A 27,948-nucleotide genomic window follows, 5' to 3' on the forward strand; every position below is an offset into this window, starting at 1 on the left:
TGATCAGGGGTGGGAGAAAGGGGGTGATCAGGGGAGTGAGAAAGGGGGTGATCAGGGGAGGGAGAGAGAAAGAGGGTGATCAGGGGAGGGAGAGAGAAAGGGGGTGATCAGGGGAGGGAGAGAGAAAGGGGGTGATCAGGGGAGGGAGAGAGAAATGGGGTGATCAGGGGAGGGAGAGAGAAAGGGAGAGAGAAAGGGATGATCAGGGGAGGGAGAGAGAAATGGGTGATCAGGGGAGGGAGAGAGAAATGGGTGACCAGGGGAGGGAGAGAGAAATGGGTGATCAGGGGAGGGAGAGAGAAAGGGGTGATCAGGGGAGGGAGATACCACTGACGTTTACAGATTTTTAATAAGGAAAGCTCAATGGGGGGAAAAAAAAAGTGTATGCGTAGATTATACGGACTATTTTATTTTTTCCTTCTGCCACTCTTAGGCTGCAGCCCCGCTGCGCTCGCTCATGCTTGGAGAGCGGTGATGTCACCAGCTCTCCAAGCATGAGCGATCGCTGTCCTTTAGAGCAGGAGTGGAGGGGCGTTTCTATTACGGGAGGGGCGTGTCATTGGCTGTATAGGGGCTGTCTGTGTTTCTGTGTATCTCTATATATCTCTCTTTATACATCTCTCTCTATTTCTCCCCCATTGTTCTCTCTCCCCTCCAATGCTCTCTCCCCTGCCCCCTGCGCTCTCTCTCCCCTGCCCCCCGCACACGCGCTCTCTCCCCTGCCCCCCCGTGCTCTCCCTCCCCTGCCCCCTCTCCCGGCCATACCTTGCTTTCTCTCCCCTCTCTTTCCCTTCTCCCCCCTCTCTCTCCCTTCTCCCTCTCTTTTCCTTCCCCCCTCCTCTCTTTTCCTTTCCCCCCCTCTCTCTCTCCCTTCTCCCCCCTCTCTTCTTCTCCACCCCTCCCCCCTCCCCCTTTCTCCCGTCTCCCCCCTCTCTCTCCCTTCTCCCACCTCTCCCCCACCTTTCCCCCTCCCTTCTCCCCCCTCTCTACCTTCTCCCCCCCTCTCCCTTCTCCATCCCCTCCCTTCTCCCCCCGCTCTCTCTCCCTTCTCCCACCCTTTCTCCCTTCTCCCACCCTCTCTCCCTTCTCCATCCCCTCTCCCTTCTCCTCCTGCTCTCTCCCTTCTCCCCCCACCACACCACTCCGTTTGCACCCCCACCACAGCAGCACTCAGTTTGCCCCCCACCACACAGCAGCACTCTGTTTGCCCCTCTGTCCATTTGCCCCCTCCCTGTCCATTTGCCCCCCTCCCTGTCTGTTTGCCCCCCCTCCCTGTCCGTTTGCCCCCCCTCCCTCTGTCCGTTTGCCCCCCCTCCCTCTGTCCGTTTGCCCCCCGCGGTCTCCCCTGCCCCCACGCGCTCTCTCTCTCCCCTGCCCCCCGCGCGCGCACGCTCTCCCCTGCCCCCCCTGCGCGCGCACTGTCTCTCCCCTGCCCCCCCGTGCGCACTCTCTCCCCTGCCCCCTCTCCCGGCCATCCCCCCTTGCTTTCTCTCCCCTCTCTCTCCCTTCTCCCTCTCTCTTTTCCTTCCCCCCTTCTCTTTTCCTTTCCCCCTCTTCTCCCTTCTCCCCCCTCTCTCTCCCTTATCCCCCCTCTCTCTCCCTTCTCCCCCCCTCTCTCTCCCTTCTCCCCCCCTCTCCCTTCTCTCTCTCTCCCTTCTCCACCTCCTCCCCCCCGCTCTCTCCCTCATCCCCCTCTCTCCCTCATCCCCCACCTCTCTCTCCCTCATCCCCCCCCTCTCTCCCTTCTCCCACCCCCCTCTCTCTCTTCTCCCCCCTCTCTCCCTCGTCCCCTCTCCTCCCTTCTCCCTCCTCTCTCCCTTATCCCCCCTCTCTATCTCCCTTCTCCCCCCACACCACTCCAGCACTCAGTTTGCCCCCCCACCACACAGCAGCACTGTTTGCCCCCCCTCTGTCCGTTTGCCCCCCTCCCTCCCTATGTCTGTTTGCCCCCCCTCCCTCTGTCCGTTTGCCACTCCCTCCCTATGTCTGTTTGCCCCCCCTCCCTGTTTGTTTGCCCCTACCTCCCTCTGGCTGTTTGCCCCTCCCTCCCTATGTCTGTTTGCCCCCCCTCTCTGTCCGTTTGCCCCCCCTCCCTCTGTCCATTTGCCCCCCCTCCCTCTGTCCGTTTGCCCCCCCCTCTGTCCGTTTGCCCCCCCTCCCTCTGTCCGTTTGCCCCCCCTCCCTCTGTCCGTTTGCCGTCCCTCCCTCTGTCTGCCCTTCCTCCCTCTGTCCATTTGCCCTCCCTCCGTCCGCCCCCCCCCTCCCTCTGTCCATTTCCCCCCCCTCCCTCTGTCCGTTTCCCCCCCCCTCTGTCCGTTTCCCCCCCCTCCCTCTGTCCGTTTGCCCTCCCTCCCTCTGTCTGTTTGCCCTCCCCCTCTGTCCGTTTGCCCCCCCTCTGTCCGTTTGCCGTCCCTCCCTCTGTGTTTGCCCTCCCTCCCTCTGTCTGTTTGCCCTCCCCCTCTGTCCGTTTGCCCCCCCTCTGTCCGTTTGCCCCCCTTTCCACTTCTCTGCTGAATTCAGTGTTGTGTGTGTGTGACAGCAGAGTAGAACACGCCCTCTCTCTTCCCATTTGTCAGAGCAGGGTCATGTGACCCTGCTCTCAGCACGAAAGTATCTCTCCCTTGTTTCCCCAAGCACAACGCTTGGGAGAGCGTGTGTGCACGCGCATGAGCACAGCGGGAGAGGGGATGTGCTGATCCACATTAAAGAAGGTAAGCGCGCCAGGCGCATAGCGAGCTCAGCGCCAGCGCGGACGCAGCCTTATGGTGCAGCCCAAGTTTTTCTGTTGGATTTAAGAATTAGTCCCCAAGCTACTTTGAGTTTGACAAGCCCGCTATAGGTGGTTAGTGGAATGTGGTTAGTGATGAAAAAATTATGCTTTATTCTAAAGTGTATTCATTTTCACAAAGAGGAAATGTGAAATACTGATCGAGTACCTGCCCAATTCCACACTGACAATTCTACAAACACTGTACTGCCGTTCCTGATCAAATAGGCTACAGATTTCCCTGTTAAGAGACTGAGGCTTAACATCTCACACTACTGTAGCTCTAAGGCAGTTTGACATTTGGAATCTTCCTCGTGATTGATGGCAGTCTGGGACTTGTAAGCTTGCATCACTAATAGAAAACTAAAAATTGATTTCCAAAATGGAAAATACTAATGTAAATGCTTCCAAACCCATTAGCTTCTGAAAGAAGCATCCAAAAATGTGCTAGACTTCCACAGTATGTCTGTAAGGGTTACTATTAGCTTAACTGCTGAATGTTGCCATAACATAGAAGTGCTGAAGCAGCATGTGTAATTAAACATTTATTTTCTGCTCCTTCTGAAAATCCCCAATCAAAACCGTGCAACCTAAATGTTTGTGGTCATTACAGCACAGATGTCCACAATCAAGTTCTCTCTGAGTTCTTCTAATCTAATGCCTATTTCCTAAGGAGAGGTAAAATTCTGCTGAATTCCATACACAAAGTGCAGTAAGGGAATTGCTATAGAAAATACCCAGTATACCACAGCTGATGTAGACAAATGTATTCGGAAGTATTCTATTAAAACTTAATTATAATTTGGAGGCCTGACAAATGATATACAGTATTGTAACTGCAAGACTATATAAATACAGTACGAGATGCCAATTTAAAATGTATTCTTGTCATTATGGATAACAGTACATATTATGTCTGTTTAAACATCATGATGGGTCATTGACCAGTCCAATCCTGCAGTGCTTAAGAGACTTGCTACAAATAGCTGACATTTACTCAATATTAACAATGTTAAAGGTATAAAAAAAAAAAAAGGCAAATTCAGATGTGTAATGTATTGTCAATATGAATTTTGTTTTTAAATTTGTGTTGGAGCCAATTTGGCTCAGTAGATAAACTTCAAAATGCACACAATCTTGCAATATATTTCTTGTGCTCATCTACTGAAAATGAGAGGCAATCCGAGCAGTTTACCCCCCCCCCCCACCCTTTCATATATATATTTTAAATACAGGATTTAAACTGTGGGTCTCCAGAGCTTAACCCCATTCCTTTCAGCTCCGGGGACCCCCCGCTTCCAGAGGTACTTACCTTAGAAAGGGTGCCGGTAGCCACTCCAGAATTTACTATATGGCTGCTTTTCAAAGCTACTGGGACCTGCGGGCCAATAGGAAGTTGTGACGTCATCCAGTGCAGCTTCTAATTTGCCAATGAGATGAGGACGCTGAAAACAGTAGTGATACCGGCACCCCCCTCCGAGGTAGCTCTGGAAACAGTGGGTCCCCAGAGCTGAAATTAATGGGGTTCAGCTCCTTACACTCCCCGCTTCAAACCGATATTTAAAAAAATAATAAAAAAAAAAGTTTGAATTTCTCCTTTAAGATGTCTCAGGACCCCAACAAAGTTTGTAGGACCCGAAGCTAGTTTGAATGGTGCTACACAATTTTGAAGGTACATTATAAAAGCCTTAAACATGACAGCTAATGATCCTCCAATGCCCTTCTATATTACTATCTGTTTATAGAGATTAAGCTGGTAGAGAATTTGTCCAAGTACATCAGAGTATAAGTATACAGCAAATGGGGGAAAAACATCCTTAATCTTGAAAATGAACATTCTGTACATAAAATAAGTTATCACCAGATGTACCCCGAGAACCTTTTCCTTAAATAAATAAGGTCTATGCTTATTACAGTATGTTCAATGTGCTGGTCACTCAAGCCTCTAATCTATTGTAATATCCAGCAACAAAGTCATTTTTGTGACAGGTTGTGGTTACATGGTATCAAAGGTAGACATTTTTTCCTCAGTAGCAGTGAGTATTCACAGGGGCCAATTATGTATTTTCAGTTTCTAGCTCCTATGTAAAAGAAGCTGTAGATATCAGTAGTTAGAAGTATGTGGTCATACGCTTAGGTTATACTTTACACTATGTATACCAGTTTTCACAAAGCAGCTTTAAATGAAAACTACAGATTTATTACAAACTATTAGCATATATTATTCTGCAAGCCTCCCACTACAGTATGTATACAAAGAGGCTTTATATTTCCTGGTTGCTTGGACTGATCTTTACCCAATGAAGGCTTCTAGTACAAGGCACCCAAGATTAACGAAGACAGAAGCTCTAAAGGATATTTTGAGATACAGGATCTAAAGGTTCTGTAAGCTTGTGAAATATTTATAAAAGCAAAAAATGATTCAAATGTAAATTTGCATTAACTGTTCTGAATCTTCACATCTGGGATGTGATGAAAAGGCGGAAAGTATCTTATTTGTGGATGTCCATTAGACAATTACTGAATATACGTTTTCTTACTTTTGGAGCAGTGAGACCGTTGATATATTTAATGTAAAAAAAAAAAAAACAGATATTATTTTGTGATGAGTTTACATTGACTAATAACAATCACAATAAAGAAGTGGGGAAAAAAAGAAACAACTAGTGAATAACAGGATATTGTTTTTTTAGTGTCTGCCACATAAAGCTAAAAAAAAAAAATCTGTTTTATTATAAAGGCTTTTTTTTGGAGCATCAAAACAAAATAAATATTTGTTCTAAAAATCAAGCTTGAGGTAAGGAATTATCTCCTCAAATGGAAAACAGTCTTCTATACATATTGAATACATAAAAAAAAAAAATCCAGAAGAACAATTATAATACATATCTGGGCACATCATATGCACTAAAGGGTGCTACATCTGAACTCTTTCATTTGAATGGGAGTAAGGGTGTGCTAAAGCGGAGCACCCATTGGTGAATATGGGCCTCAGTGAGTACATGATCAAGCTTGGCAACAGTAATTAAGTTTAGCTATAAGAAAAAAAGGCTATAGGTTCCAATTTTCTTCATCACCAGGTTAGAGCGGCATTTTTGAGAATTATGATTCACTGTGTAAAACTCTTTTTGATGGATACATTTGGAAATCTGGAGTTAAGTTCCTGAACAACTCGACTGTCAATTTGTGAACAGAAGGAAACGTCCAACAATGAAAGCTCTTTACAACATTCCAGCAACTTTCGTAAGGCTGCAGCGCTTACCATTCTAGTACCTAGGGAAAAAGATATACATAACAGTATAAGTACATTATTTATATAATAATACATTATTTTCAGATATTTTTCGTGTGTGTATGTGTGTGCATGTGTGTGCATGTAATGTGTATGTGTATATGTATGCTTATACACACACATTCGTACATAAAATATTTGAAGAGATAAAGTCTGTCTGTATAGGATGCTTTCAACAATTTGTATTGCCATTGTCTATTTCTGTGATTTTTATTTTAAAGATATACAGTACAATTTTTTGATTCTGTGAATCAGATCAGAATTACAGTAAGGGCCGCTGACCTATTTCCCCTCAAAGATTCCAGATTTATTTTTAAATAAAAAAATTAGCTGTGGGGTGAAACCCCACCACAATATACGCTTGCCAAAATAATATACCAACAACTTTTTCTTAAAATAAATGTGAAAAATTGAGTGAAATCAGACAGTTTTGCCACAAATTCATCAAGCGTTTTTAAACCAGACCCTGAAAGAGAGCTTTTGTTAGGGAGGAGGGAAGGGAGATCAAGAGAAAGTGCCCTCTTTCAGGGTGTGGATGTTACTAAAAATTAGATTCTCTGAACTTCAAGTTAGCCAATTGTCAAATTTTGCAAAGGAATCTTCAAAGTTACGTAACCCCCTTTCCCTATGTTTATGGGGAACAGCGGACGATTACACGTGGTGCTGATACTTGTATGCTCACAGGAGGCCTGAGCCTCCGTTTCTGGGAGACTGGGGTGAGCTCTCTCTCAGTGCAGTGCCTCCACCTATGAGGATCCCAGCGTATGCGGGAATAAACTCCTCATAGGAAACAAAACGACAATAATAATACAACGATGTATATAACACACTTTACTAACAGTAATAATACAATTACACACACACACTTCATAACAATAATAAAGTAATCACACAATGATGGTTCCCCAAAAGTACGGAGGGTGCCCATGGCACCTGAAACCCTGATGTCCACAGAACAATCCCACCCAAATGTGGTAGCGCTACCCCTCTGCCCCTCCCTGGCGAACCGTTGGTGTACGTGTGATACCTGCCTGGGTACTTCAGTACACCAGGGGAAGCTTACAGACTTGCTGAGACAGGTCCCACGCAGCGGAGTCTCTGACAGCAATCACCTTCGCCTAAGGATCCCGGCCTCCCTGCGATTGCAGCTCCAACTGGAGTGTCTCACACAAAGTCTCTTAACCCTAGTGTTTATAACATAACGGGTGATCCCTGTAGTATGGCAGTCAACTAGATACTAGAGTGACAGGGGCTATCTGGCCTAGTCCAGGAAACTACTGCTCTCTGGACACTACCTTCTCGTTTCCAACTCCCTCACGACTAACTGTCGCCTCACTGGTCCCGCAGAGCAGTTCTGAGTTCAAAAACAGACACTTGCGCCTTTTTCCACAATGCCTTCTGGGACTTGTAGTCTCTGGCAGTGTTTTCTGCAATTCCAAGATGTCCGCCGCTCCGGCCGCAACTGCATCTCTGGAGGGCATCTCTGTCTTTGGCTCTGACATACTTCTTCTACTTCTTTGAATTCTTCGTGGTCGGAGAGGCTACCATCGGCTTGAGGCCCAGGCCCCCTCAGAGTGAATTTCATTAGCACCCTTTGGGGTTAAGAAGGGACTCTTGCGTCCAGAGTCCGACTGGCTGCTTCAGCTGCGAATGGTTCCGGTTTGCCAGAACCACTGCCTGATCCTTTGTGGGTATTTGTAGACGTCCCTTCTAAGGGATCCTGACTTTCCTCAGAGGATGAATCCGATATACCGTTTCAATCTTCTTCTTGACTTGCCGTTGAAGGTTTAGCTTCATGTTCCCCCACTTGAGGAATGGGTAACAGGCGATTGCTAAGTCAGAGCTTTAATCTGTTTTCGGAATCCCTGATGCGGTAAACAGGGAGGCCAGGCATCTGAGATTCCACCTCGAAGGGAGCGTCTCTACAACGGTCAGCGAGCTTATGCGTTCCCGGTATTCCCAGGTTCCACAGAAGAACCTTGTCTCCAGACTGAGTTCGTGAGGGCACTAGTCCCAGTGTTCAGGGCTCAGAAAAAACAGAGCATGATGTATAAATAAACTTGATTGAAGTTAGGGGTGTCTAAATCATGAAAGCTGTGTGAGACTCAATATGTGGTGCCTACTTAAAACATGAAATCATGTGTGGAATCATATATAAGTCTCCATGAGCAGCTGACTGTCCATACATATATACCATGACCGGACTGTCAGCTAGATTCATAGGACAAATATCAACCATAAGGCAATAATAGCAACCAACAGAGTACTCACAGACACAGCAACTTAGTCCCCATGTAGAGCGTGCATCATGCTGGAAATAGCAAGATGAAGGCAGTCCGTTGAATCCGGAAGCGGAGCACAGCAACAGTGAAGCAAAAAGGGGCTGCAATCTACTAGAAACATTAAAAACCTTTCATTGTGAGGAGGTGGGGGAGTTGGTGCGATACGCTCTATGGAGGTTGTCCTTCAGATGCTGTACATACTGCTAGTGCATGTTATTGGAGACTCCATCGGTGGCCATACTCAAGCAAATATCTACCGCAACCTGGCCGATCAGGAAGAAAGGTCCAATTATAAGCACGCATCAAATGCTCCATGTGCTTGCTCCATCCTGCCTTCTCGGAGTCCTTCAGAGTGCCCAACATATCTAGTAGGGTCCGGTTGAACCATTCCGTAAGAGCATCTCCCTCAGGATGATACAGAGTCATTCTGTATTTTTCGATATTTAGCAGTTTCAGCAACTCTCGGATGACCTTGCTTTCGAAGTCCCGCCCGTGATCCAAGTGTATGCGTTTCGGTAGCCCGTAGTGTACAAAGTACCTCTCCTATAGGACCTTAGCCACTGTGAGCGCCTTCTGATCTTTGGAAGGAAAGGCTTGGGCGTAGAGGTGATCACTAGCAAATTCCCGATACCCCTCGAATCTGGCTCGATGCACTGGAAATCCATGCAAACGAGATCCATGGGTCCCGAACTCTTCAGATGGGCCATTGGAGCTGCTCTGGTAGGCAGGGGTTTCCGTTGGATACACCGCAAGCATTTGCAGCAATGATGTTCTACCGATTACCTCATCTTGGGCCAGAAGAACCGGTCTCTTATTAGACCGAAGGTCTTGTCTATTCCCAGATGTCCACGTCATCGTGCAGGGACTGTAGATCCATATACTGTATGTTCCTGGGTAGAAACAGCTGTCTTCTATCGGGATGGTTGTGGTACGGAACCACCCAGTAGAGTAGACCATTACCGATCTGGAACTTATCACATTCTCGCATAAGAATGGAGACTGTGTGCGCTGGAGCATGTTTTATCAATAAGGGATTCCGTTTGTGAATAGCCCAATGTACAGTTCTAGCCACTGGATCTCGCATCTGTTCATGGACGAGTTCTTGCCATCTTATTACAGTGTCTGGAGTTACGGACATGCCCTCAGGACGACAGTATGCGGCAGGGAGTGCTCCGGATTTGTCAGCCAAGCGAATCTGCCACTCGAAGCTCAGAGAACGCTATGTCTTAGTCCAGCACAGCTGCTGTGAGACACATAGACCGAATCCTGGGCCCGGGAATCTCTTCCTACTCTCCGTCAGAGACTGGGTTCAGTCCGGGTCTTCTGTAGAGTGTCAGCTCCTACGTTCAGGGGTCCCGGCTTGTACTTCAGAGTGAAGTTATAATTGGACAGCGCGGCCAACAATTTGTGGCCGGTGGCATCCAATTTGGAGGACGTCATGATGTAGGTAATCAGATTGTTATCCGTCCTTACCTTGAAGGATACCCCGTACAGGTAATCGTGCAGTTTGTCCACTACAGCCCACTTGAGGGCTAAGAACTCCAGCTTATGAACCGGGTAATTCCTTTCGCTTAGTCAGGCTGTGACTCACGTAAGCAACCAGTCGGAGTCCCTCTGGATATTTTTGATGCAATACTGCCCCCAGTCTATCAAATCTAGCATCTACAGGCAACACGTAGGGTTGTTCCGGATCGGCGTACGCCAACACAGGGGCTTCAGTGATCCGTTACTTCAGGGTCGCGAAGGCCCCTTTACAAGCAGAGGTCCATGTTTCGCCAAATGGGGTTCTGGGATTCCTGGCTTTCTGACAAGGTTTTCCAGGGCATAATTTCAATAAGTTATTCAAAACTTTAGCTATGCTGGAATACCCTTCCACGAATCGCCGATAATATCAGCAGAATCCAAGGAAGGAACAAAGCGGCATCACGTTTTCAGGCCTCGGACAGTTTACCACGGCTTCCACCTTGGCGGGATTTGTGGACACTCCATCGGCGGAGACAATGTGGCCCACGTAGGTGACGGAGGTTCTGCAGTACTTGCATTTGTCAAGGGACAACTTCAAACCTTCCGTCCGTAGTCTGTCCAAGACCTTTAGAAGGCGTTCTATGTGCCCTTCTAGTGTCCGTCCAAAGACAATGATATTGTCTAAATAGACCAGACACTCTCTGGGATTCAAATCCCCGATGGTCTTCTCCAGCAGTCTCTGGAAGGTGGCAGGTGCCCCACAGATGCCTTGGGGCATCCGGGTGAACTGGTAAAACCCAAGGGGGCAGACAAATGCTGTCTTCTTCTGGTCTTCGGAGCTCATGGGGACCTTGTAATACTCCGACCGCAGATCCAGCACGCTGAACCATTGGCTGCCCAACAGGTCACTGAGGATCTCATTGATCCGGGGCAGAGGGTGTGATCCGTAACCGTGCGACGGTTCAGGGTGTGATAATCCACACATAGGCGTACGAGCCATTCTTCATCCTCACCACCACGATGGGTGAGGCGTAGGGACTGCGGGACACTGTCATGATACTGGCGTTCTCCATCTCCTTCAGAATGCGCCTAACATCGTCCACATCTCTTGGGAGTGATACGTCTTGACCTTTTGTGGAAAGGTGTGGCATCATTCATCCGTATGGTGTGTTGCGCGTTCTTGCTACATCTCATATCCATCTCACTGGTGGAGAACACATCTTGCCGCTCCATTAATTTGTCTCCGACCTGCTTTCCACGTCAGAGGCTGGAATTATATTGTAGGAACGTAGGGTCCATAAAACTAACTGTATCCATTGAAAAAACTCGAACAGCTCTTCCCCTTCTTTCTGTCTAAACTATAAAATTAGACCAGAGTTCGCTCTTGTCCTCCTCTAGGCCATAGATCCGAGTTAAGAGGGCCACTAACCTCTGTGCCATAGCGTCAGCAATGTGTGTTTAGTGCTCCCCCCTCCCCCCACCTCTGTACCGTTGATACACATGTGATATCTGCCTGGGTACTCCAGTACACCAGGGGCAGCTTGCAGACTTGCTGAGACAGGTCCCACACAGCGGGGTCTCCGACAGCAATCCCCTCTCACCTAAGGATCCCGGCCTCCCCGAGTTGCGAGCTCCAGCTGGAGTGTCTCACACAAAGTCTCTCAACCCTACAGTCTATAACATAAGGGGTGATCCCTGTAGTATGGCAGTCCCTGCAATACTCAACTAGAGTGACAGGAGCTATCTGGGGCCTAAGGGGCAAGATCTGGCGTAGTGCAGGAAGCTACTGCTCCCTGGACACTACCTTCTCTTGTTTCCAACTCCCTCATGACTGTCGCCTCACTGGTCCCGTGGAGCAGTCCGAAGTTCAAAAAACGGCTGTTTGTGCCTTTTTCCGCAAAGCCTTCTGGGACTTTTAGTCTCTGGCAGTGCTTTCAGCAATTCCAAGATGTCCGTCGCTCCGGCCGCAACTGCGCATGTGTGCCGGACCCAAGATGGCCACCGCCACTTGGCCCCGATCGCGCTGAGCCATTCCCTGCGCCGGAGGCATGGTAGGGGGACTCCGCTACAGTTATTTGAAAGTTTGAAAAAAATAACTGAAATCCAAATTTGGTAAGTTCACACATCTCTCTATAAATAGGCTAAGATGAAGTGAAAGTATTGACGCATTATCTGGCTCTTTTAACACTCACTCATCATTTAAAAAAAAAATATTTGCATTTTTAATTTACAACCAAAAGCCTAGATGACTCAACGCAAATTCCTGGAATTTTGCAATAAGCCAGGGGTGGCCAACTCCAGTCCTCACGGGCCACCAACAGGTCAGGTATTGGGGATATCCCTCCTTCAGCAAAGGTGGCTCACAGTCAGAATGACTGAGCCCCCTGTGTTGAAAGCAGCGATATCCTTAAAACCTGACCTGTTGGTGGCCCTTGAGGACTGGAGTTACCCACCCATGCAATATGCATACATCTTTTAGGTAAATGGTCTTGCAGCAATCCACATGATGTAGATATGAATGATTGTGGACTTTAGTTTTATGTATGATTCTTTCAGTACAGTATGGAATCTACTGCATACTTCCCTAAACTTTACATTGCTGGGTTGTATTGCTATGTTCCTGCTTGATCTTGATTGTATTTATTAAAAATAAATAAAAATATGTAAAAAAAACAGAATGATAAAGCAGCAATGAGATAATATTTCACAATTTGTTCTCCCATATAATAGGCATCTTTTAGAAGAATTGACAAAGAAATCTAAGGACGGTTAGAAAAAAAAAAATGAGATTACATAAGTAGTGAGCCTTAAACTGCAATGATTAATTGAAATATCTACTGTAAAAAAAACTAAAATTAGGACAAGCACATGAACTACCTTTTTGCAGTCAAATATTTTTGAACACATGGGCTCAGATCCACATAACTCTGTTGTGACTTAACATGACACCAACCTAAGTCAGCATCACGTTATGCCTCAACGTGTTTCTTCAAAGCCAAAAATGCAACGTTACGTCAGGTTTTCTCCCTGAAACAGCATTGTGTTAAAGCAGCAATACTACATTTCCCACCCCTTTTTTTCATATTTGTATATGTAAAGCATGTGACACACTATAATTCTACATGCTTACCTAAAACTGGCAAATCAATTGGTGCTCCTGTTATAAATCTGTAAAAATCCTGACTGTGTGACTAACATAATGGTCGCTTCAGTCAGTGTAACTCAGCAGCTACAATGTATCCTTGTATTACTAAGGTAACATTATCTAATGTTACAGTTTACAGCTCAAACAGCTGGAAACATTGGCAACAAATTTTCACAAACAGGAAAGTGTTGCAAAGATCTAGCCCTGCTGGGGAGGTGGGTTAAAGCCTGCTATAGAAATCAAATGATGCTTTGAAACTCATTAAAAATGGCATTGCGAGTTGAATAATAAAAAAAATTACAGTAAGTATCATCTAATACTACAGACTGGATTTAAAAAACAAACAAAACAAAACAAAAAAATACCACCATACAAGATTTCATGTTTTGCTTCTTTAACAATAATGGCCGTTAGTGATAATTATATGCAAAAGAGGTTTTCCCCCCTAAAAGCGCGTATCCACAAAAGGTTGGGTACAATTAATGCAGGGACTTGCGTAACGTTAGGTCACACCTAGACTTGGCGTTACAGGGTCTGGGCAAGTGCAACTACAGTCGAATAGCATTTAACCAATACTCTTATTTCCTGCGTCATTTTGCTCTCTAGCTTCCATTTCCAGATCTGGGTGGGAGTACCACCAAGACATACTTAACACGTTAGTTGAATCTAACACAACGGTGCACTATAATAACGTAACGTCAGGCCTATGCTAAGGAGATAAACACCCATTGTCTTTGCATATAATTAGTTTTGTGGATATGCATTAACCTATAGGAACGTGGCATTTTAAGATCTGACTTAACGGAGCTCTGTGGATCTGGCCCTTGGTGTCGTCATTCTCTTCCTTACCCAATATATCTAGATGTTGAAGATGTGTACAGTTGGCAGCCAATTCTTCAATGTCTGAGTCACACACAGACCTGTTAGCTGTGAGAAAAAGCTTTCGTAGGCTTGAAAGCTTACGGGCAATATTTGTAAAACATCCAGTACTGCTCTGTAGTGTAGGGCACCATCCAAGGTCAAGCTCTTCAAGAAGCGGACAGCCAGAAGCCAATTCTGCTATTCCTTTTTCAGTAATGTTTTTACATCTCCACAAGTCTAGGGAACACAGTTTTTTGCACTTGGCTCCAATGACACTAGCTACCAGGTCATAGTCTTCGATCTGTAGGTTAAGAAAAGAGAATATTATGTAAACTGATTGCTCTTCTTCAAGTTATTGTACATCCACCATACCTCATATTTGTCTTCAAAGAAAAAAAAAAAAAAAGATTGAGAGACGTATCCAATAATTTCTGTATACAATGGATTTCACAAAACCTTTATGATTTAAACCTTAAGCTCTTGAACACTGGAGGGGCCACAAGAGTGCCAAAGCGCTTCAGGCACACCGTGACAGCTCCTCAAAATGATCACGACATTGGAGTCACTGACGCGAAGAGAAAAGTCCTCGTCTTCTGTTCCTGCTCTGGCCAGATTGCATTAAGAGCTCCACATGAGTTTATAACTTTGCCCAGGACATACTTGAAACCGAGAGGCTACTTTCAATGTACTACTTCCTGGTAAAACATTTTATAAAACAAGTGTATAATGCAATCTCCGCTAGAAAAATAAGCGGAATAACCTTGACGTAGCCACTATGTCATAGGGCCTCTGGAGTGCCAGACCACATGACGGGGAGGCTACGTCACTCAGCACTCAAATGGTTAAATAAAATTTCTCACACTTAACATTTTTATGCCAATGCAAGTTGATTACTGAAAGAATAGTGGTTGTCATAGGTGGGATTGCCATAGAAACACCAGTCAAGCATCCAGTTTGTAAGTGACGCCTCCTCTTCCGTCACCGAGCCGCGACCTAGGACGCCCACGTGGGAGCACGACTGACGGAAACACCAGGAGGTGCTCTACGAAAGTCATCCAGGAAGGCTTAAAGATTTGGAGACCGAGAGGAGAAATCGGACTGCATTGCTAAAGTACTTGACAAACGATTTAAAGGAGCTAAATCTTGTGAGTACAATCATAGATTTCTTCATTTGAACATATCTTAATAGAAGCATACTGTACCATGTGGAAGTGTTCTGCGCTTAATTCTTTACCGGAGACACATTGATTTTAGATGGTGGAACGACCATCACATAAAGCTGCTACCCACCACTTGCACCAATATCTGTACCAACATAATTTTAAAGACCAAGTCCCACTACTGGTACTCGCTTACCCATGTGTACAGTTCTATTTATGTTTTTTAAAAGCCACTGTACTATTAAGAGATTTTTTTAGTACCAATCTGGTTATTTTTAATAAAGAACCACTACTACTAACATTACTAAGATGACTTGTTGAGTGATACGACCATCACCAAAATACTATATATCTTGGACTTTCCTCTATTTCGGCACACTTTATGCAATATTGTAATAGTCTACATTTGCCTATAGAATTCAAAGTGTGATAATGAAAGGCAAACTATTTGGGGAAAAAAAATGTTTTGGATACTCACCAAGACGCAGCTGCCAAGGTTGAGGTTTTGTAGTTCTGGGCAGAAGTTAAGAATGCTAAGTAGTGTAGTTTGCTGCCATTGGAAACACATAAAAAGGTAGATATGGGGAAGGAAAGAAAAAGAAGGGGTTAATTAGACAATCACTTGCACTGCTTAAAATACAGCTTTAGTCTTCAGTTACAACCAGTACAAATGCTATTTAATGAGTCCCCAGGTATCCTAGTCATTGATTGGTTTATAGTCTAAAAAATCATTACAGACCTAAATGTATGTCACTGTGGATGTGATTTCTCATTCCCTGGGGGATCTCCTTCCCTTAGTTTGGCAGGCCTTTCCCCAAAGGATGGCTGTTCGAAAGAATGGTTAAGTTCAAAGAAATAGGAAGGCCAGGTCAAAAGCAAAGGGACCCGATACCATCCCATAAGAACCTCCGCAGGAATCTTTGACATCTTCATCTAAAGACTGATAGAAATGCCAATAAAGCTGAAGAGAATTAGCACGGAGCTAGTGACCTTTGTGTCAAAAGATTCTATAAGCTGACAAGGATACTACTGAGTGTCTATCACCAGCATGATGCAGACAGAAAATAATGTATACAGTGCAGCCCGTTGTTCCTATTAACCCGGTAGGTAAAAAGAAAAAAAAGCTCAAAATAAATTAACACAATTTATTAAAGTAAAATAAATGATCATAAAAGCTGGAATTTCTAATGTGATGTAATGTATTAAGAATCACATTCAGATGTGGGGGGAAAATTGTGTGTTTTGGTTTTATTTTACAAATGACATCTGTGTACAGAGCTTCGCTTCCAATCACAATGTAACCGGGTAACTCAGTGCCAAGTGTGGACTACTCAAATTCAGACCTCTGAATCCCATTATTTGCTGTGTTTTTCCTATAAAAGGCATCGAAACAGCATATTGGGGGTATTTTATATTGTCCTAAATGGCTTTTTTGGGGGCTGAAAATGGTCCGAATGGACGCTTTGGAAAATATAAAATAAGGCGCTAAAGCAGCACTCCAGTCTGCTGTTTTATGCACGGAATTGCTCTATATTTAGCTCCTGGTTCACAATATACTTACAGTTTTAGCTGCCAGTGTTCTCCATCTTTCAGAAGCCAAAATGGTTGCCAAACCATGGGCCAATGGTAAGACATTGGATGACATTGTTTAAATAACCAGGAAGTGTACATGCACCTTAAACTGTAATTATCTCAAGAACCAGAGGAGTCCTCACCTCTGAAAATACCATGGCACAGCTTCCTAGGACTCCCCACAGCAAATTGTGGGTGTGTGTTATATACACATTACGATTTTTGGCGAGATTGCTACTCTAATGCTACAGGCAGCAGAAATTGATGCCCTTTCAAAATGTTTCAAAATTAAGCCAGTGTTTCCCAACCCTGAGTTTCCGTGAGACGATCAAAAGGGTGCTGTGGGATTTCCCCGATCTTCCAGAGCAGGGCAGTCTCCTCCATCCTGATTGGCTGCAGTACCGAGCAACAGCCAATCAGGAGGAGGTGTCAAGAGCCTGTGGGGTGTGGCCAAGCAGAGGATGAGGCAGCAGCATGGGCAGGAGAGAGGTCAGGCTGTGTGTCTGTGTGTGTGACTTTCTGCCATTGACTCTCCGCCCCGTTTGACTGTTTGTCTCTGTGTCCTGTGTTACGATCTTGCTGTGATGGTGCCTCAGCAACTGGGAACTGTTGTTAGGGGAGCCCCGACAAAAAAAAAAAAAAAAATGGTTGAAAACCACTGCATTAAGCAATGGCTACTCATTTCACATGACATTTTCAATTGATACAATATTAGCAATGCACACTGTCCAATGATTGAGCTTGGAAAAGCCAGTTTTTGATACAAGGTGACAAACTGAAATGAACAGGTATATGCCAATGCAGTTTAGGGGGTCAAATAATTTCAAAACAATATTCATACCATGTAAAACGATCCTGTGAGTAAGGCTAAGATTATACTACCTGCGCGCGCGACGGACCGCCCAGACTCACGCAAGCCTGCAGCCCCAGTGATGTGTAAACTGTGCTGCAGGCGATTGGGTTGGTGATGGGGAGGCGTGGCGGACACGTCACGAAGCTTGTTTGCCGTCATTGGCTGAGCTGCTCACATGAAGCGGACGCGCTTGAAAAGACAATTATTTTATATCTCTTCGAAACGCGGTCGGGCCATCACACTCCATCGTGCGTGCACTAGAGGTGGCCATATAGGCATTACACAATCGCGCTATAAGCTCAGCCTAACTTGTGATCTCCAAGGATTGTGACTGAATATTATGATCAGGTCTTTAAAGTCTGGGATATTTAGTAAATAAGATCCGGCTCTAATGCCCAAACTTGTGGCTTCAATGTGTCTGAGCTAATTGTTCAAAATTGTTTAGCTGCTACATGTTATTTAATTTATATATTTTTTAACATTGCATGCAAATGAAGCCTTTCCCATTATAAGTATTAACATTGCAACAATAATATACACCTGGCTTTAAAAACTGTAGAACAGGAGACATCACGAGTTAAAGTGCTGTTGGAAACCGTTCACTTTACAATCAAATAGCTGAGCAAATACAATAGGTTTTGCCACCAGGAACACTTCATAGCTTGGTACTTGTATTTACCCAACTAGGAATATAACATCGGACAAAGAAAAGGTGCAAAATCAATTACATTTTCAGCTTTCTTGCCCCATTAATGTCATTACTGAACAGAGCAGACATTTATTTGACTTGCTTTGACCATTTCAATGTAGGAATGGCCCTTTCACAAGAATGGGCTTCTGTCTTATGCTTACGGTATGTAAAGGCTATTTCAGCAGGACAGCTAAAGACCACAACTTACATTTTTTAGAGTTGGACAAATGCTGTCTCTCGCAGAGTAACCCACAGAGGCCAGACATGTGGCTCTTTAATGTGTAATTTAGGTCTCAAAACATCATGGTAATTGGTCATCTTACATTAAACCTTGAATGACAAAATAAATTGCCACCTGTGTGGGAAAGGGAATTTTCATAACCTATTTTTTCAGATTAAGTTGTATTTTAATCTGGTGTTGGTTTATATGAGGGAACAGAAACATAACTGAAGGTTGTTGTAAAATGGTAACATCTGAATAAAATGTAAAAAAAAAAAAAAAAATTGGGGAGTTTTTAAAAACGAATGTACCCTCGGCTAACCAGGGCTATCCCCTCTATCAATAGCTCATTCATTGGAATGGTGTATTTCAGGCCTTTATCCTTGTGGCCTGTTAAATAAACAGAAATGTGATGGGATTTATGTATAACGTCAAGTTATGCAAATCCTGGGGCAAAACAAAATCCTTTGGAAATCAACCAGGCTTTTTCTTTGATACATTTGGTGAAATTGTTTTGCCTCGGGATTGCACCAGTGACCCCAATATTTTCAATGATGTGTTTACAAAATATATTAACCGTCTAGCCTCTTAATCTGGCCCACCCTCACTTTATACGTCTGACAATGGAGTGCACCACCTCTTTTATACATAAAATGCAGAGGACAGGTAGTAATTATTAACAACAAAATGGATTTCCTAAGGTCAATCCTATTGCATCAGCATGGCAGCTAAAGACCACAACTTACTTTTTTCAGAGTTGGACAAATACCCTCTCATACATAGAGTAACCCACAAAAGCCAGGCTTGTGGCTCCCAAATACAAAACAGGAATACCCTCCTACTGGTTTTAACAGATAGTCTTCAAAATTATCTAATTGGTCTCTAAATAGGGCAACAATGTCTCTCCTCTCCATCAATGCACTAGGAAGGGGGACACTCAATGACAATCCTTGCGCTGGTTGGTTTCTTTTGAGCTTGGGCCAGTTTCAGAGTTCACCGATTTTGAACTCTGAAGCTGGTAGTAACCTATAAACCAGACACATAATACAGTTATGGTGGAGAAACCCTGGGGTACACCACCCCACCACCACCATACGATACAACAAAGACAGTTAACAGTGAAGAAGGTTTTTTAATTACAGGATTGAAGCGGTGGGTCTCCGGAGCGGTTTAAATTTCAGCTCCTGCTTCCAGTGATACTTCCCTCCATATGGGTGGTGCCGGTATCTATGCAGCCAGGGAACTTTGTGCCTAATGAAATGGGGGCGTTTAAATATCCCGCGTCACGCAGGTCAATAGGAAGCCATTACATCATCCGGTGCGGCCTCCTATTTGCCCGTGGAACTTTAAACTCCACAGAGATACAGACACCGCTACGCCGGAATCTCGGGAAGCAGGGGGTCATCGGAGCTTAAATTAACACAGTTCAGCTCCGGACACCCAATTTCAATCTTGTAATCAAAAAAATTACAAAAAAAACAAAAAACAACATGTATAATGTAAAAAATTAAACATGTATTGTTGCTTTAAATAGGCAATCCAAGTCGTTTGTCTTTTAATTTTTTAATTTTTTATAAAAGGTTTGAAGCAGGCAGATAACCCCCATTAATTTCAGCTTCTGGGCCCCCCTGCTTTAGGAGATACTTACCTCCGTAGTGGGTGCTGGTAGCCGCGGCAGGGTTCACATTATGACTGATTTTCAAAGTTCCCGGGCCCTGTAGGTTAATAGGAAGCCAACTCGTCACCCCGTGCGGCTTCCTATTGGCTCAAATGACTGGGGACTTTAAACTGAAGAAAACTGAAAAGAGATACCGGCACGCCCTTGAGAGGTAAGTATCTCTGGAAGCAAGGGGTCCGCGAGCTGCAATTAATGGGGTACAGTTCTCAGGACCCCCAGCTTAATCATGTACTTAAAAAAAAAAAAAAAACGCTTGGATTGCTCCTTTAATATAATTGCTGGAGACATGCACAAGAAAAGTTAGATACATTTATTAAAATAAATACAATGTCATGAGTCATAAACTGAAATATTTTAGAAATATGATGGTCAGTTTAGTTTAGTACTTTTTTTTTTCAGAACTATAACGATATAATGAGACAATTGTACTACAATTGCTTGAGGCAAGTCTAATAATTGGATCGGAAAGCATGTGAAGATTGCTACGGGCTTTAAAACAAAGGTTCACAGGTATTGTGCTACTAAACTTTAATGTTCTGTATATATATTTTTTCTTTCAACACTGAAACACGATTGGTGCCAATACAGAAAAGCAGGAGACCAAAAAAAAATGCTGATTGTTGCAAGGTTACTCAAAATTACATACAAACACAAATTGTGCAGGACACATTTCTAAATTTTCTTTTAAAATTGTAACTCTTGACACTAATGTTTGTGACTTTAAACATGGGCAATCATAAAAAACAACAGGAATTAGATATTAGTTCTAATAGCCACCAGATCTCTCCATCAGTGGGAACCAATGTTATTGTAAAACTTGTTTTTTTGTTGTCGTCTGTTTTTCGTCGAGGGGGAACTTTCTGCATTCCCTGCTTGAGCAGGACCCATTTATTTCTGCAACCGTACACTTGAAGAAATGTGAGATTTGTCAACTCAGTACAGTATAATTTCATCTATTTACAACTGTAATGTCGGTCCCCTGAAAGGCGTTTCCACCTACAACAAATCTGCATTTCTCCAGGACCAATACGGCTCCTAGTAGAGTACTTGGAATTGCATACATTTTTGTACTGTATGTTTGCAGCTGGAGACTTGATAAATAACCTTCAATTCATCAACATATACATAATCCAAATATTAAAAACAACACCTTACATAACAAAAAAAATACATTACCTCACTGAAACAACATCATTTTGGTACGGTGACCCTTCAGATAAAATGGCTAAAATGTATTCTACAATAGTGTTTAAAAAGCTTTAAATAGTACAGTGGGGCTACTAAATATGCTCTTTTGAAGTCCATTAAGGTTTATCCAAGCACTATTTTAAAGAAAGAAAGACACAGGAAATGCATCCTTTTTAACCACATAATGGAATAGTACCTGACTTACCTCTATTTTTGTGCGATATAGAACAAGGCGCTTTAATCCACACAGTTTAGAAATGTGGCTGAAAGCCTGAGGTGGCAGTTTATCACAAGAGGAGAGATTTAATTCCTGAAGGTTTGGACACATCTCAGCTATGACTTCCAGGCAAGCTTCATTCAGGAAGTGGCCGCAGGCCAACTCCAGGCATACTAACTCCGAACCACACACTTTTAAGAGCCTGAAAAAAAATAAATGAAGCAAAAATGAGAGGAAAGCAATTTTGCGAGGATACTTTTGGACTGCAGTTGCCTCCTTATTACACATTGGAAACTCACATTGTCATGTAATATTAAAGACTAATATAGGCTAAAGCTGTTAAATTCCGGACATTATTGAAATCCCTGCTCTCCGATTGGATAATGCCCGTAATTTTAATCAACACACAAATACCCAGCAAGCTCTCAGAAACCCCCCCAAATTACCACAGAAAAAAAAAAAAATATATATATATATATATATATACAGTGTTCGACAAACCTATACATTTGCTCGCCCCGGGCGAGTGGATTTAACCCCCGGGCGAGTAAATATTGGCCCAAGCAGCACACGTTTGGTACTAGGTGGCGAGTAGATTTTTTTGTGTGGCGAGTAGATTTTTTGGTGATTTGTCAACCACTGTATATATATATTATATATATATTATATATATATTTATATATATATATATATATATATATATATATATATATATATATATATATATATATATATACAAATACAACTGTATGCTCATCTGCATGTCTTAGGCAGGTCTGCAAGCCCGCCTTTCCCCATCACCCAGCATACAGCACTTCCACTGCAGCAAGGGATTCTGGGAAATGACATGCAAATGAGCACACAGTGTCAGTTTTTGCCTCAAAAACCATTTTTAACATGGTTCCCTATAGGCTTAAGCTTGCTGCATGGTCACAGCTTTGAGCACAGCCAGGGTTAAGGTGCATACCCAGAAAACCACCCACAGACAGCTGTTTCGACCTTGATGGGTCTCATCAGTGTGGGGTTGATTTTAACTGGGTATGCATAAGAGGCTATGGGATAGGCCAAACCATAATACTGAGTTAAGTTATGGTGAGTAAAAAAAGTGACAAAAACCCTCCACAGGAAAGCAAATATGCAAATACAACTGTATGCTCATCTGCATGTCTTAGGCAGGTCTGCAACCCCGCCTTTCCCCATTATCACCCAGCATACAGCACTTCCACTGCAGCAAGGGATTCTGGGAAATGACATGCAAATGAGCACACAGTGTCACTTTTTGCCTCAAAAAAAAATAAAAAAATTATATATATATATATATATATATATATATATATATATATATATATATATATATATGTATGTAAACCCTGTTATAGCGCGTTAGTAACAGGGTCGCGCTAATTTTTTTTTTAAAAATAGCCGCCGCGCCTGATCGGGAGGGAGTGAGGAGGGAAGGAAGGAAGAGGTGGCCGGAAGCCCTACACGTCCCCTAGCAACGGCAGGGCAACCTGCTCCTTACCTCCCACCACGGCATCCATTTCCTCCCCTCCAAGGCCCCCACACCTACCGGCCCACAAACGTGTATCCAGTCTATCATAATATTCTTTAATGTCTATTTTGTCCGTGACCAATAAAGAATTGAATTGAATAGAAGAAAACGCGACGCTGCTACAGGGTCAGTCACGTGTGTCAGAGGAGCTGGGTCACATCCTCAGCCGCGTGGAGGCCCCCACACCTACCGGCCCTCCGCGGCATAGCCTGCTCCTCACTCACCCCCCCTCCTCTCGACACCCCCCCCTCGTCCCGACACCCCCCCTCCTCCCGACACCCCCCCCTCCTCCCGACACCCCACCCTCCTCCCGACACCCCCCCTCCTCCCGACACCCCCCCCTCCTCCCGGCACCCCCCCTCCTCCCGACACCCCCCCCCCCTCCTCCCGACACCCCCCCCCCCCTCCTCCCGACACCCCCCCCTCCTCCCGACACCACCCCCTCCTCCCGACACCACCCCCTCCTCCCGACACCACCCCCTCCTCCTGATGCCAGCTCCGCTCCGATCTCAGCAGCCGACACCAAAGGTAGGGAGGGGGAGTGGGAGGTGTGGTGTAGTGTGGTGTGAGATGAGTGCTGTGAGAGCTGAGTGCTGTGTGAGAGTGTGTGCTGTGAGAGTGTGTTCAGTGAGAGTGTGTGCAGTGGTGCAGTGAGAGTGAGTGCTGGGAGTGTGAAGTGTGCTGTGAGCAGTGTAGAGTGTGTGCAGTGTGAGCAGTGTAGAGTGTGTGCAGTGTGTGCAGTGTAGAGTGTGTGCAGTGAGTGCTGGGAGTGTGTGCAGTGTGTGTGCAGTATGTTTTTTTAACGGGAGCCACGTGAAAACCGCGTTATAACCGATTTCGCGGTATAATGGGGCGCGCTATAACGGGGTTTACCTGTATATATATATATATATATATATATATATATATATATATGTGTGTGTCAAAAGGAGTGCTACTGGGCATGGCTAATTGTATAAAACAAGAAACAAAGAAGTCCAGTGCAACATCCAATGTGACAAAAATACAGTGAAATACCTATATATTCTCCTGAAAAAGGAAAACTAGCCACGCCCAGTAGCACTCCTTTTGACACATATAAATATATAGAAGTTGTGGTAATTTTGGGGGGTTTCTGAGAGCTTGCCGAGTATCTGTGTGTTTGTTTACTTTGTCTAGCTGGTCTCAGCTGTTTTGGAGGTTAGTGGCTTCTCCCACCCAGGGTTTAAGCTCGCCCCTCCCCACTTTCCAAGCAAGCAGGTTTTCTTTTCATGCAGCTGGTTGCAACAGGTTCAATGCCAGGACCATCCATCCTCTAATTATAGAGGTAAATAAGGATTTTAAATCAGTTAGTGTTAGGACCTGCTGTATTATGCTCATGCCTTGAAAGTGGCTTGTAGGCTTATACGCTTTGGCCAAATGGTTAACTAAATTACCCCTTTTTCAGGAAATACAGTTAGTTCCGGAAATAATTGGACACTGACAATTTTCATCATTTTGGCTAGGTACGCCACCACAATAGATTTGAAATGAAACAACCAAGATGCAAGAGAAGTGCAGACTTTCAGCTTTAATTCAAGGGATGAACAAAAATATTGTATGAAACGTTTAGGAATTGCAACCATTTTCATACACAGTCCCCTTATTTAAGGGGCTCAAATGTAATTGGACAAATTAACAATCATAAATAAAAATTTTATTTTTAATACTTTGTCGAGAATCCTTTGCAGGCAATGACTGCTTTAAGTCTGGAACGCATGGACATCACCAAACGCTGGCTTTACTCTTTTGTGATGCTTTGCCAGGCCTTTACTGCAGCTGTCTCCAGTTGTTGTCTATTTGTGGGTCTTTCTGCCTTAAGTTTTGTCTTCAGCAAGTGAAATGCTCGATCGGGTTGAGATCAGGTGATTGACTCAGCCATTGCAGAATATTCCACTTCTTTGCCTTAAAAAACTCCTGGGTTGCTTCCGCAGTATGTTTTGCGTCATTGTCCATCTGTAAAGTGAAGCGCCGTCCAATCAACTTCGCTGAATTTGGCTGAATCTGAGCAGACAATATATCCCTATACAGTACACTTCAGAATTCATCCGGCTGCTTCTGTCTTCTGTCACATCATGAATAAACACTATTGAACCAGTGCCATTGTAAGCCATGCATGCCCATGCCATCACACTGCCTGCACCGTGTTTTACAGATGATGTGGTATGCTTCGGATCATGAGCCGTTTCAAGCCTTCTCCATACTTTTTTCTTCCCATCATTCTGGTACAGGTTGATCTTAGTTTCATCTGTCGAAAGAATGATGTTCCAGAACTGGGCTAGCTTTTTTAGATATTGTTTGGCAAAGTCTAATCTGGCCTTTCTATTCTTATGAATGGTTTGCACCTTGTGGTGAACCCTCTGTATTTGCTCCCGTGAAATCTTTTTATGGTTGACTTGGATAATGATATGCCTACCTCCTGGAGAGTGTTCTTCATTTGGCTGGATGTTGTGAAGGGGTTTTCTTTACCATGGAAAGGATCCTACGATCATCCACCACTGTTGTTTTCCGTGGACGTCCAGGCCTTTTTGTGTTGCAGAGCTCACCAATGCGTTCTTTTTTTCTCAAAATGTACCAAACTGTTGTTTTGGTCACTCCTAATGTTCGTACTATATCTCTGATGGATTTTCTTTTTGCAGCCTAAGGATGCCCTGTTTCACTTGCATTGAGAGCTCCTTTGACCGCATGTTGTAGGTTCACAGCAACAGCTTCCAAATGCGAATGCCACACCTGGAATCAACTCCAGACCTTTTACCTGCTTAATTGATGATGAAATAATGAAGGAATAGCCCACACCTGTCCATGAAACAGCTTTTGAGTCAATTGTCCAATTACTTTGGGTCCCTTGAAAAAGAGGGGGCTACATATTAAAGAGATGTCATTCCAAACCCTTCCTCCAATTTGGATGTGAATACCCTCAAATTAAAGCTGATAGACTGCACATTAGGCCCTTATTCATTATTTAACTGTAACTTGAATTTATTTTGGTACACAGCCGAAATAACAAAACTTGTATCAGTGTCCAATTATTTACCAGACCCAACTGTATATAGGTATTTCACTGTGTATTTTTGTCACATTGGATGTTGCTCTGGACTTGTTTCACGTAATTTTCACCAGTCAGTAATGGCCCGGAATTTTTGGCGCCCTGTAAAGTTTTTCAGCCAATCAGCTGTCAGTTCTCATTCACAAAGCGTGAGATCAGCTCTAAGACAGGGGAGGTGATTTGGACAGGAGGCACCAACAAGGCACCGACTCCTCCCCCACTTGTGTGTTTTGTGAGTGTAGAGGGTTAAGGAGGGCTGCAGTGTATTTTGTGGGTGTAGAGGAAGGGGGACTGCAGAGTGTGTTTGTGTGTATAGAGGGGGCTGTGTGTATGTACAATTTGTTGTGTTTTCAATTGTCTATTTCTGTTATTTTTTAGGTATTTGCTTTTTAATTGTGGTTTATTTTTGGTCTTTTGCTTTTTAATAATCATGTTTATTTGGAGTTTCCTTTTATTTATTGATGTGTTTTTTTTGGCGTATTAGTTTTTAATTCTGGTGTTTATTTGGTATTTGCTTTATTGATTGCTTGTAATTTTGTTGTGTTTACTTGTTTATTTGGTGATTGTTTTGACTCAATTGGATATTGTTGGTGGTTGATAATTGTTTGGTTGACCATTCGTTGTGATAGTGGTAAATCATTCCCATATTATATGGCCACGATGTACCACTGTGCCAATTAATTGGTTTGTTAGCATTTGTAATGTTTTTATTTTTCTATGTAATGTGTTATATTTTGGGCCGGTTTTTAATTTTTTATCTTCCCCATTTATTGTTATAACGTTAACGCATGGCCATATTATATGGGCATGCTTTAACACTGTGCCAACCAATGGATAGTGGGGGTGGTGTCCCCGGGTAGGGTGGGTTAACCCCTTAACTACTATAGCGGTAACTAATCCTAAGGTGATTAAGGGGTTAGGGGCCATTAGATTGTATTTTTTATTGTATTGTTGATGCCCACGGAGGACAAGGACGGTGATAAGCACGAGGGTGGCGTTCATCATGGCAGGGTTAAGTGCAAGTTTTATTACCTTTATGCTGCTGATTTATGTTTTATTTTAAATGGGCAAATGCACTATTATCCATATCTGGATAATAGTAATTTTGCCCATTACTGTACTGTATGCATTGGTGGAGTTGGGTGTTTTTATAGCAATGTATTGCACTTTTGTTTTTGTTTTCGGCACAGGATTGGTACTGCAGGCCACCGGGAACCCCCGGACACCACCTGGAGGACACCAGAGACCACCCAAGGAACCCTGAAAGCCTCTAGTATCAATCCTGTGCAGAAATATTTTTTTTTAATGTGAGGGTATTGGTGGGTAGTGCAAATTGTAATATTTATTGGTGGCAGAGGGGGTGAGTGAAGGGCCAAGTACCCCCTTCAGTCACCCCCTCAGCACTCAATAAACCTATTGTGCCTTAAACCCATCATTGCCTTAGCAGCTAGCCGCTAAGATAATGAAGCTGCTTTAATGTAATTTTTACTAATAGTGTGCAGGAGAAGGGGGTCTCCTGAGCTGAACCGCTTTGATTTCGGCCTCAGGGACGCCCTGCTTCCCGAGTTACAGACCCTTGTATGGGGCATCGGGAGGAACCTGAGGAAGCAAGAGTCACTTGCGAAACGCATAGTTCCCTGCCGGTGTACCCTTTTTGCCTTGGACACTCAGCATCCATACCCCAGACGAGCCCCTTGTATGCGGTCCGGACGTCGGATGAGCCATCGGGAGTGTTCCGCTGTTGGAGCTGTTCAGTGGATTTTTAATGTGTGAGTTTATGTTATACCTTTTACTATTAATAAATGGTCTATACTATTAACTTGTGGACACGACTCTTTCCCTACAATAATCACAGGAGGGATGCCCGCCATCTTGAGTGACGTCACCCGGGTAGATTCAATGAAGACACTACCTAACACTTATCTGCAGGAGTTACTTGATG

General features: G+C 44.1%; 1 protein-coding gene across 1 annotated transcript in view; it reads right to left on the reverse strand.

The window, feature by feature from the left end:
* Positions 1-5,479: 5,479 nt before the first annotated feature.
* FBXL4 (F-box and leucine rich repeat protein 4) overlaps positions 5,480-27,948 on the reverse strand; it is a 62,033-nt gene continuing 39,564 nt past the window's right edge. The window contains exons 5-8 of the mRNA XM_075597509.1: positions 21,379-21,592; positions 15,450-15,521; positions 13,800-14,112; positions 5,480-6,040 (exon numbers count right to left, since the gene is read on the reverse strand). Coding sequence (XP_075453624.1) covers positions 5,877-6,040; positions 13,800-14,112; positions 15,450-15,521; positions 21,379-21,592 — 763 coding nt within the window. The 3' untranslated portion in view covers positions 5,480-5,876. The remainder of the gene's footprint in view (positions 6,041-13,799; positions 14,113-15,449; positions 15,522-21,378; positions 21,593-27,948) is intronic.

The sequence above is a fragment of the Ascaphus truei genome, chromosome 4, assembly GCF_040206685.1.
Source record: "Ascaphus truei isolate aAscTru1 chromosome 4, aAscTru1.hap1, whole genome shotgun sequence".
Lineage (NCBI taxonomy): Eukaryota > Metazoa > Chordata > Amphibia > Anura > Ascaphidae > Ascaphus > Ascaphus truei.